At 31.5% G+C, this 12,351-nt stretch overlaps 2 protein-coding genes and 2 non-coding genes across 4 annotated transcripts; 3 read left to right on the top strand and 1 right to left on the bottom strand.

Annotated features, from left to right (window-relative positions):
- Positions 1-31: 31 nt before the first annotated feature.
- On the bottom strand, positions 32-3,279 carry LOC123714742 (poly(A) RNA polymerase, mitochondrial-like). Its single transcript, XM_045669208.1, has 7 exons — positions 3,134-3,279; positions 2,885-3,060; positions 2,436-2,756; positions 2,238-2,366; positions 1,755-1,966; positions 1,406-1,638; positions 32-1,036 (listed from the first exon to the last, which is right to left on the bottom strand). Exons 1-7 carry the CDS (start codon positions 3,225-3,227, stop codon positions 405-407), a joined length of 1,797 nt encoding a protein of 598 aa, XP_045525164.1. The 5' UTR covers positions 3,228-3,279; the 3' UTR covers positions 32-404.
- A 4,667-nt stretch (positions 3,280-7,946) lies between these two features.
- On the top strand, positions 7,947-8,854 carry LOC123713966 (ribosome-recycling factor, mitochondrial). Its single transcript, XM_045667887.1, has one exon. The coding sequence runs from the start codon at positions 8,087-8,089 to the stop codon at positions 8,834-8,836; it is 750 nt and encodes a 249-aa protein (XP_045523843.1). The 5' UTR covers positions 7,947-8,086; the 3' UTR covers positions 8,837-8,854.
- Positions 8,855-11,219: 2,365 nt separating this feature from the next.
- On the top strand, positions 11,220-11,292 carry Trnaf-gaa. The gene has a single exon. It is a non-coding gene; the product is annotated as a tRNA-Phe (tRNA).
- Positions 11,293-11,896: 604 nt separating this feature from the next.
- Trnat-cgu lies at positions 11,897-11,968 on the top strand. Its single transcript has one exon. It is a non-coding gene; the product is annotated as a tRNA-Thr (tRNA).
- Positions 11,969-12,351: the final 383 nt, after the last annotated feature.

Below are 12,351 nucleotides of genomic sequence, written 5' to 3'. Positions count from 1 at the left end.
TTTTTTTAATTTACAGCAACTAATCTGTCACAAATTAGTTTTTTAATATTATCTATGTTGTCTGTTTGGTATGAATGTTACAAAAGGCCTTTTTCTAAATTAAGGTTTTTTTTTAAATATGTTGTAATAACATAAATTTTACTCAAATTACGGAAATTATTGTGAAACTTAGTTTCTGTTTCGAGGAAAAACATACATAACATAGGCTTACGAACTTTAGCACTTGTGCCAAAAGGCTTTTTTCTATATATTTTACATTGCTTCATTAAAATCATATCTCTTTGCAAGAATGTCACGTTTGAGATAAAACTGGTTTAAAAATTCTTTATGATCCCCATTATATTTCTTTATTCTCATATAATTCATACACTCATACATCCCACCTACTTGGTATTTGGAAACAATCATAATTTATTCCGTTTTATCCTAAACACTTCGTTAGCCACTTGTGTGTTCTTAAATTTCATTCTTCGCTCTTTTTGGTCTTTAGAGACCAGTTTATTTTTTATGTCTTTCACGCTATCTTGTATATCTTCATCAGTCTTTAATTTTTTTATTTCTGAACCTTCGCCGTCTTCGACAAATAAGTCTTTTACGGAAACTAATCTATGTGTGTTACCGACTCGCAGCAATTTTTTAAGACTTCTCGTGGTCTTTTTTTCTATGAGCCCTAATAATCCCCAATCGTCTGTTTTCTTGCCATCTAAAACGCTCTCCAAGTGCCAGGCTGCATTTCTCACTTCAGTTTTAAGTCTCTCACACTCTTCGAAACTGACATTTCTGCTCACGTTTAACGATTGTTCCAGAGGATTGACTATATATAGCGGTAACGCATTCGGCTTTCTAATTGGAACACCTTCGTTAATAGAAATGGCTTTGTCTTGGAAATCGAATTGCGCGTAAAATTCAAAGAATTGAAATAGTAGAGTTTGTAAGTCGTCTTTGCTTTGACTGTAGCTGTCTTCTGGCAGTTTGTTTAGGTCACGTAGGAATGTACAGTTGAGATTCTCTTCGGCTATGCGGACATCTTCTTTACCTGCAGTAAATTAACATGCTAAATAAACAGAAAACACAGATTTTATAAGTATAGCATAAGAAAAATTCCATTAAATCTTTCATCCTTAATTCGTTTTATTCTTTTGAAATTTGTTAAAAAAGGTAATAGGCAAAAACGCATTGCCTCTCCAAACAAAATGACAAAAAAAAGACATAATTTCTACTAAAAACATTGCAACATATTCAGATTGAACTCTAAACCGAATCCGCGCCACCTGTCAATAAATTACTGCTTCAATGCAAAACAAAATTAAAGGATAACGTTTGACGAAAACTAAAAATAAATCAATGTTAGAACGTCATAACAACTTAATAAAAAGTTAAAAAAGACAATAAAAGTGATACTTACTAGACATTTTTACCAAGTACTTCAAGCTTGGCAGTACAATACCATCATTTCTTTTTTGCTGAAGAAAAAAAAGGACCATCAGTGTCAGAGGAAAGTTAGTAATCCACCTTCCAGGATGTGGGCTCGTAAGAGAACAGGCACGCGCCCAGCGCCGCACGGCAAATGTTAGTGGCCTGACTCGAGAATCTAGAGACCCAAGTAGCCATAGCAACTCCGACATGTATACACCAGAACTGCAAAAATCAATGGAGAAGAAGTTTAGGGGCTTCAGGATTTACTTTTATATGTTTTAAATGAATATTGACTCTTGATAAGAAAATTACAAATGTATTGAAAAATTTGTACTAACATGTTATTATAGCACAAGTCACATTCTAGATCAGCCATCTCATGTGAATATTTAACTATGGGCACCCTAGCATTTAATATCCTAGTCACTCTGGCTGCACCCGGAGCACGCAGCTCAAGCAATGTTGCCACTAATTCCATATGGCGCTGCCATGGGCTTCTTCCTCCTTCACATTTTTTTTCTTGAAATACTAAACGCCTTTTGGAATCCATCTGTAAAATCATGACAGTACAATATTGTGACCTAGTGTAACATCAAAGGCAAAAGAAAACTTTTTTAATGACAACACTGCTACTGTAACATTATAAACTACAATAGTTTTTAATATATACATTAATTATTACACATATATACAATATTCTATAGTTTTTGTGTAAAAAAAATTATTTCAAGACATTTCTCTTATAATTTAGGATAGGATAGGATAGGACAGCCTAAAATCACAAAACTTAGGGCAATTTAATAATTTGAAATAACATTTACCATTTCAGGGGCTACAATATTTGTTAAAACAAGGTCCAAGTCACAGCCCATTTTACCAAACCCATTCACTGATGAACCAAATGGCTTGATTGCTATGTTTGCATAAAGACTGCTACATATAACTTCTAGCTAAAAATAAATTTACTTTGATTTTATATTTATTTAAACACAATTTAAGAATTTATATTGAAAACCAACCTGCCTAGCTACCATATACCGCAACCTTACATCCATATCATTCAATTTTGTTTGATCATAGAGTAGCTGCAATTGATGTGAGACTGTTTCACAGTTTTGAAGTTCATCAAACAATACATCTTCATCAATTTTACAACTACCATGTTTCACTGCTAATAATTTATTACTAGCAGGAAATTTTTCTTTTGCTCCGGGAGCGGCACGAAACCAAAGAAATGGTGACTGTACAGACATAATATCAACATCTTTCTGATGAGCACTACATGCTTGTAAAACATCCTTCATGTTGTCTTCAGAGCTAAATTCAATAAGCATATAATGCTGCAAGAAACAAGTTAATAAGGGCTAGTATAAAGTTCTGTTGTAAGTTTTAAAATTATGCAACAAGATATATGGTAAAACTTCTTTAAAACTCTTTGCTAAATAAACTATTTATCATGCTATTTTACCTCGTCATTTGAGTTTTTATAATGGTGAACATCATTAACAGTTGCATATTTTGAACAATATCCATACAGTTCATTAAATGAGGACTCTGAATTTACTTGAACTACGAGACTTTTTTGTGCTTCGGCTCTTCTTTGTGCCACAACTTCGTCAAATGTAATAAATCTTTTAGAATTATCTGAAAATTTAAAACAAAATATAACCTATCTGTACCATAGTTATTATAATGTATTGATAATATTAGATAATACCTGATTTATTTCTAAAGGAGAAGCATTTACAATAAGAAGTATTATAAGGTTTTCTATTAAGACACAATTTAATTGTCTGTAATAACACAGACATTTTAAAAATACTAGGAAATTAAATTAAATCTAAGCAATCCGAAAAGGATAATATTGCCCTAGAAATAATCACAATTTACAGATATCCACAAACTAGAAAGACTATAAATATACTTACAGATCAAATATAGGGAAGCACAGTTATGAAAAAAATCATCTGTATTTTTGTTGACGATTACTGTCAAAACTCATTAACTGCAGTATGACTTATCATAAATCTTTTATCATAGCCATAGGTGTCATCATGAATAATGTAAGCTATGAATTATGCTTCGTCAATTTATTTCACGAATCAAGATGTAGTTTGTGAGACTACAACTACCTAGTAAGCCTTTGGTTTATTTGAATTTGAGAGTGCGATGGCTATCTCAAATACTATTAGGGTGCATAATTAATCCATAATATCTTGGGGTCTAACTATATTAGGATTCGACATACACTACCGCTTAAGCCTAATTGTATCGTCAAAAACGCTTCGTTCGCATCAAGAGACACGTTACTACACTACCGCAAATTCGTCATAGTTAAGGTTAAGTTTAAGGTTATAAATAAATACAATATTTTGAACCTGCATAATCGCGATATACAATAATTAGTAGTACTCATACTTTAAATTTTTAGGATTTGATCTCAAATGATTTGATTATTTTTGAACAAATAATCTGCAAAATGAAGAAACAACACATTTAGTTACCGCTTTGAAGAAATAACGGAAATAGTAGTGCGGTTTGGTAAATAAATAAAGAGTGAAAAGAAGATTTAAGCAATTAGTTGTGATTCGTTGATAAAGTCCTAAGTATTTTTTAAAAATGAGAAAAAAAACCAGACTAGTGTGAACACTGAAATAAGTATTTGTGTTCGAAATACATAATTTCAATTTAATAATTTTTGATGAGGGTGATCCCAAATGCTTTTTCTCGGCCGATCGTCACTTTTATTAGTTGAATCATTGTTGAGATTTACTCGGGTTACTTAAGACACGTTTTTATTTTGATATATACTTTTAGTTAATTATAATTTATAATAGTTACATCCACTATTTAGAATTGTATAGTGAGTGTTTAGTGCGTTTTTGAGAACTATCGTGTGGTAAGGTATTAGTATCAGTCTAACCTCTCTTTGTTCCCAAACTAATAGAATTTCTCCAAATCCTTACGGCTGATAATATTGTGTGCCTTTCTTCCTGGTAAGAAGATATTGTAACGAGGTAAGTACTCAGGACTTATTATTCTAGTATAAGGTTGTCGGTTGACGGCCACCGAACCGTTCTTCATGGTACAGATTTTTTTGTATATTACAGCTTAAACATAACTGTTTGGTTTTAATTAAGTTTTCTGTTTGTGGTCAAACATTTTCAATGTCAATTGGAATACAGATTTTGAGTTAATATTATCGAATAAGTCTAAGTCTACTACATGGTTTGAATAGTTTATTTTTATGTGTGTTAACTTACTTTAAAAAAAACTATGTTTATTATGGAACATAAGATACAAATATCACTTATTCCACGTCATTAAATTTGAATAGGTTGACATCCCTACTCATCGGCAAAGAAGACAGAGGATGTAGGCCAAGAGAAAAAGCCAGCGTAAAAAACTCTCGCTACTCTTTTAGTAACACTCCTGTTATTTTTGACATTATACATAGAATATTTCATCCCTCATTATAAAATTCATTTTCAGGTACATAATATAACACTCAAAATAGTTCAAAACTAAGACTTTAGTACAACTTCTCCATTGGTGGTTTCTGTTACTACTTGTAGTTGTCTTATTGTCTTCTCTTTTTCTGAAAAGAAAATATTTATTTTGTTAGTATATTGATCAAATAGAAAACTGATAAACTCGTGTGAGATTGGTCCAATGTTTATTGAGTAGGTAGCTTTAATAACTCTTTACTTTATTCTAAACATAAAAATATAATATATTTAATTAATTGACAATAAGCAACAGATTGGCTTCTGCTGTTTATTGTCAATTAAAGTTTTTAATTACCAAACAATGTCAGTAATTCCTACGGGAATTGAATTCCAATTTCTCATTCATTAACAATATTATGATAAACTTCTCTATATTAACTTAGTAATAAAAAAATTCAAGAAAATGTTACGATTACTTAGTATTGTTCACTAGATTTGGTATTTTCAAAGTTTCATATGCTTCATGAAGCATAAATCCACTTAATTTGATAAATTTAAATCAATTCTATATCATTAGCTTCACATATGTGTATAACTTCTAATTATGTTCATTAGTGTCTGCTTTCACATCTGAAATATACAAATAAAATTTACTATAATTTTACTTTACGATTATAAGCAATATTAAATGGTATAAAGTGTACAACAAACAAGTATCTTTAACTTACAAGTTACTTGCTTGTTAGTTGCTACTTTCTTTTTAAATTAAAGAATGAATTCATTAACTTACATGCAATATAAATATCAATAAAAGATATGCAATATAATTAGGACGTTCGAATTTCAGAAAACTATAGCTTAAAGGCTTAAAGTAAGAAATATTTACATGTACTAATTTGCTGACATTCTTGATATCCTTCATTACCTGCATCTATTATGTTATCCTCGCGTTGATTCATTGAAAAACTAAAACTCTTGAGTTAAAAATATTAACTCTATAGTTAATACATTTACTGTTTGTGTTTACAGTTTAACTCATTCTAATTATAATATAATTAGCTCGTATAAAACGACCAAATTATGACATTTTATTAAAGATGGGGATAGTTGTACGGAATTAATGCAAACAGCAGCTTTTGAGATCATGCAAAATCATGGCGGAAAAACTCCGCTGTTTCTACACTGCCGAAACATTAATTGGCCGTTGACTACCGAAAACCGTGAGCTTCAATGTGTCTTTTCGTAGCACTGTCATGGCGTCACTCATTGTATCCCGACTCATGCTTTTTGGATCTAGGCTACCGACTGTCGACACGAGCTGTCATTTTCATACAAATTTTCTCAAAAGTGTTAAAGACTTTCTACATACACTTCTGTTAAGCCATCTTGTCTAGACCCCCTGGACGTCAAAATTGTTGGAAGGTAATGATATTGTCCACGTATACTTGTCTATGATGCACTGCATTTGAATTATTGTATTATGTTCTTTTATTTTTGATGTGCGGTGTCATTATAAATTATATTTTCTCATATACAAGTCAACACAATGTTTTCAAGTATTAGTTACGTTTTATTTAATTTCTATAGCCGCTAGTCCACCCTATCAGTGGTAGCAGAGTGTGGTTGGGTGAAATCTAGTGGCAAATGGAAGAAGCATATTTTAAATAGTAAGTAAATAGGAAAACATTTATTTTTTAAATGAGCTAGAACCGTTGACAAAATGACAAAAGCGCCATTTACATGGAACAAAACTTTTACCCAAGCGATGTTTGATTTGGAATTGAAGACAATCAAAACAGACGATGCGTTTTCACAAACGGAGATAAGTCAATAATAATCGGACTATTCGTTGATGACGGACTAGTCATAGGAAAGAAACAAGAAAAAGAGAGAAAAAGTTATTTTGAAGAAACTTGAAACCAAATTTGAAATGAAAAAGAATGAAAATTCTGAAAATTATCTGGGAAATTAAAAAGTCAAAAGGAATAATTCTTACTCAGATATCCTACACAAATTACGTACTGGAAAACTACAACATAAAAAATGCCAAACCTTGTTCACGCGCGCAAGTAGCAATTCAAAATCGATACAGGAAACTGCCCAGGAGAAGGAATATCCCTATAGGAAAGCAGTGGGAAGTTTACTACACCTGTCTACCAGAACCACACCAGATATCACACAAGCGGTCAATCTGGTTCATAGAGAGGTCGAAAACCCCACTAGAGAAGACGTCACAAAAGTTAAGAAAATATTCAGATATTTAGTGGGAACCAAAGAGAAAGGTATTTTGTTCAAACGAAGCAAAGAGATAGAGAACATCGATGCTTACAGCGACTCGGATTATGTTGGAGATCTATTGACGTGAAGAAGCACTTCTGCCTCCGTGCTAATGATAGCCGATGGACCAATAACATGGGCTTCCAAAAAGCAGCCCATAGTAGCGCTATCGTCGACTGAAGCCAAGTATATAGCCACGGCAGACTGTTACAAAGAGGCATTGTATATTAAATCCCTGTTACAAGAAATAACCGAAACCGGTTCAGACATAAAAATAAATTTGCATGTTGATAATCAAAGTTCGATTCAACTTGTGAAGACTGGATCCTTCAACAAAAGGTCGAAGCACATAGCGGTACCATTTTATACAATTCGTTAATGGATTAATAAATATTAGCTACTGTCTCACAGAAATTCAGTTAGCTGACGTAATAACAAAACCATTGTCAAAAGTAAAGTTTGAAAGACACTGTGCAAGATTAATGCATGTTTAGAAACGTGTCTCGGCGACATGAACACCAGAAGGTGTTGGCAGGTCGTAATTGTGTCTACGTATACTTGTCTATGATGCACTGCATTTGAATAAAAATATTGTATTAAGTTCTTTAACTTTTGATGTGCGGTGTAATTATGAATTATATTTTCTTATATATAAGTAAACACAATGTTTTCAAGTTTATTTTTTACGTTTTATTTAATTGCTATAGCCGCTAGTCCATCCTATCAAAAATCGTTATAGATGTCAAACTAAAATTTTAATTACATATATTTAAACAAGCTTCTGCTGTCTATAATCTAAGTTCTGTTTTCTGCAATCTGCATACTCAATAGTCAATAGTCAACACTCAACAGTGAACATTGAAAGTAAATAATAATTAAAATTGATCTATTCGCCAGAAATTATTTATTTTGATCTGGTGGCGACAATAGCAAGCTTATACAAAATGGCTAGTCGTTTTATACAGCGTTTAGTGTTTTCAAAATTTTTAAGGAATGTAAAACCTAACCCCTTACAAAACTATGTAGGTATAAATTCTTTAAATACAAATACAATTTTAATCAGAAATTATGCTAAAAGTAAAGATAGAGGTAAAGAGAAGAAAGGCAAAACAACGAAAGTGGATATTAATCCAACAATGATGGCAGAATTAGTTGATGTGAATAAGCTAAAAAGTAGATGCCAAACGTCAATTGAAAAAATGCGAGAGGATTTTGCAAAGAATCTATCACTAAGATCGACAACAGGCTCAATAGAATGCTTACCAATCAAATATGAGGGCAAAGATTATGAGTTACAGGAGCTCGCTCAAATCATAAGAAAAAATCCAAAAACCCTTGTTATAGACTTTTCATCATTTCCTCAAGTCATACCAGATGTTTTAAAAGCAATTCTCAGCTCAGGATTAAACTTAAATCCTCAGCAGGATGGAACTAGATTGTATGTTCCCGTACCTAAAGTGACTAAAGAGCATAGGGAGGCCCTGTCAAGAAATGCAAAAGCTTTGTATATTAATTGTCGAGATGCTATGAAGGATATTCAAAATGAATTTATCAAGAAGAGTAAAAAACAGACTGGTGTTTCAGAAGATTTAGTTCATAATATTATAAAACAAATAACTGCTTTATGTGAACAATATCAAACAGATGCCAAAAACATATATGAAATCAAAAATAAAGAACTTCTAGGAAATTAAAAACATTTAATGTAAAATTGCTCTTGTAGTCAAATAAATAATTAAAAAATCACCTTATATTTTATTATTAAAACAGTTATTGGTACAACATACACCACCAATAATTTGTAACTAATGGTATTTGAATGATATAAGATATACTTTGAGCTATTGCAAATGTAAATATGTAAATAATAATAGTAATTTACATTCTAACTTTCAAATGTAACATTATAGCAACATATGAAAACTACTTTGTGGTTGGTGTAAACCTCTGCTAATTTTGAAATTTTTGTGTATTGTATGTTTGGCAGATAGCAAAGTTGGCGCCGGTGTATTTTACAAGTCGAAACGTATACCTAATCCTTGTGGGTAAATATTTAAAAGAGCTAATGCACAGGCCCTATTTTTTTAAAATATTATGGCAATAGTTTTAACTTTATGCCAGTTTCAGGCCCTGTTTGTTGCAGCAAATGTTTTTACACTATATATAAATGTCGATAGTGAATAATGACAATTGACGTTATAGTTATTCTGTCTGCTGGCATCTGGCGATATCTTACAATGTTTATTGTTTTGCTTCACTGACTATTCGAACTGAACTATATTCTATTTTGTTACATATACTACCATTAAAATGGAAAGAAATCAGCATAAAACTAAAAACTATTATGATAGGGTTATGCCGCGTATTAACAGTATATCTCGTTCAAGTTTAAAATCAAATCCAAACATTACCCGCCACGACACTTCTTCCGTACGTCTCGGCGGCAAAGCAAGTATTTCAAACTTCAGTTCCGGTGTTATAAGTGAACTTCCAACAGTTTTGCGTGACTACATTCCTGAAAATGTAAAACCTAAAAAGATCATACACAGTACGAAACCCAAAAGAACGCTGCAGTCTTTAGATTTGAAAAAATCTTCTCTTCAAATAAAAAATGTTAAAAGCGTTAAGAATCTTCACGCTCAGTCTTCAGCGCCAGCGATTCTTAATTTGGATAATGTAGACTTATCAAATGTAAGTCATGTCAGACCATTTTATTCAAGTCGGTCCCTCACCAAATTGAAAGAATTGAAGGTAAAGTTGCAAATCATCTATAAGAACTTTCTATAATTATGGCATTGATTTGCCACACATTTGTTATTGTAAAGTAACATAACTCAAAGAACACAAATAGAATAACTCATCTTTGAAATATTTACACATATTTATTATTATACTGTATATGTGAACCTATCTAGGTTATACCACTTGTTATGTTGAGCTCTACAAAATAAGTGTTAACATGGCTATTACATATTTATTGAAATAGTTGCTGAACATAATTGTTTAATCTATTTAATATTATAAAAACATTAACATACTTAAAAAGGTCATTCAGACATTATGACCAAGTACAGGAACTTTTTTACCGCAACTGCTGTTTATGAACTGACTGTATTAAGCTTGGCAAACAAGTGAGTATGCACATTTGGCTTTCTGTATAGAATGAGTTACTTGAATTATAGATAATAACAAAACAATAATAGATACACAGTTGGTTTGAATTAAATATGGGCCCTGAAAATTTATGGATGTGTCATAAATAGCAAACGTTAAACATATTCAACTGTTGCGAATAGAGCTATAGGTAAGTATCAATCTCTCTTATAGAGGTTCACACGACAAATGACTGTCACTTATACAGGTTTTATATTTCTCACTCATAGAGGTTTTAGGAATGCAAAATTAAAGTAAATACTCTCATTAATAGAGTTTTCTCACTAACCACCCAGTTCTCACTTATCCAGGTTTTAACTGTATATAAAATCACTTTCAGGAAGAAATAAAAGAATATGAGAATATACAAAAAACTAAAAACCTCTGTGGTCGGCTATACCAATCATGTGGATTATTGCTGAATGAAGAAGGAAAAGTAGCAGCTGACAAGGCTGTTCAGGCTGAGAAAATAGGTATATTTTTTACCTTGTAATTCATTTATGTGTATCATATTCATTCATATAACCAACGTTTTTGACATAATATGTGATAAACATATATTATATCATATTCAATTATAATCATAGTATCACAGAAATAAACCAAAACAATATTATTTTTTCAAACTTAGCTTCCATCTGATATTTGTTAAATTATTTCTGTTTTTGCTACATACCGCCATCTATTGTATAAGATAGTATCTACTTGGTGTTGTTATTAAGTTGCTTTTAAAATAATACTTCATGATTAAACCAGATGTCGCTATTTCTACAATTTATGAAGACTTTAATAAATATTTGTTGTTAGTATCAATCCCACTAATTTATTCAGTCGGTGTTATATAGAATTTATAAGATTATATTAATCAATGATTTCTGAGGCCAAATGAAAGAAATGATCATAAATTTTGAAACTTATGTATCGGCCGAAATAGCTCAGTTGGGAGAGCGTTAGACTGAAGATCTAAAGGTCCCTGGTTCGATCCCTGGTTTCGGCAGTTCTTTTGTTTTGTTAAATATTTGACATAATTTTTAAGATTAAGTTTCACAATGTACGTACAAGTTCTACATCAGTTTAAAATAAGCTATTTATTACTTATTAGTAGGATAAACACTATTGTTGCGTTTCATGACTGCCAGATAGCGCTGTTCGTCACGTAAAATCCATAAGTTATATGTACAATGAAACGAGAAGTTTCTTATTCGGAACTTTTATCTTCCAAATAATTTATGTGTTGCGTAGATATTTGGTACTTTATCTATACATTGTGAAACAGAGCTTTACTCAGAATTTATTTTGGTTAAGTTACTTATTTTAATTAACTACAGTACAGAGAAGTTCTATTCTAGCCTGAAGATATTTAAAAAAAAAACCATTTTTCAGATGGATCCTCACCATCGCAAAGGTACGTTCTTAGTGTTAAAATTTAATTTATTAATATTACCTAGTGGCCCGTTGGTAAGGGTCGGCGATAAAACAGTAATTACTTTTTCTCATATCCAATCGATTACAAGTTACAATTATTTTTAATTCACTTGTTTTCAATTCCTATGAATATTTTTAATATAACTTGTTGCCCTATTTGGCGAAGGCTACATATAGCCTCTTTAGCTCAGTGGTAGAGCACTGGTCTCGTAAACCAGGGGTCGTGAGTTCAATCCTCACAGGAGGCATCGCATTTTTATTTTAGTTTTAGAACTAGTCGTATGATTTGGTTTCTTAGTTATACCTTATAGTTAGTTGTTAATATCTAATTTATGAAATTTCACAATTTTTACATTTCTATATTTTAAGGTTTTATTAACTAAAATTGTATACTTAGGCACTTGCCTAAAGCTTCGTAAATTTTATCGCAGACCCCAGGTGGTATTTTTTATAAATATACGATTTTAAAGTTATTTGAGTCAATCTCGAGGCGACCTCTCTTTAGCATTTGCAAACTAACGTAATTATTTGTAAGTAACGGTTTTATTAGATATTTCAACTGTTTATTTAATATTAAACAAATATGGATTCCTTACCCCGACTGATTTCGAGAGACTGACAATAAATAGAA

This window comes from Pieris brassicae, chromosome 9 (assembly GCF_905147105.1).
Source record: "Pieris brassicae chromosome 9, ilPieBrab1.1, whole genome shotgun sequence".
NCBI classification, from domain to species: domain Eukaryota; kingdom Metazoa; phylum Arthropoda; class Insecta; order Lepidoptera; family Pieridae; genus Pieris; species Pieris brassicae.
Note: the sequence above shows the minus strand (reverse complement) of the source record. Positions and strands in the feature narration are given on the sequence as shown.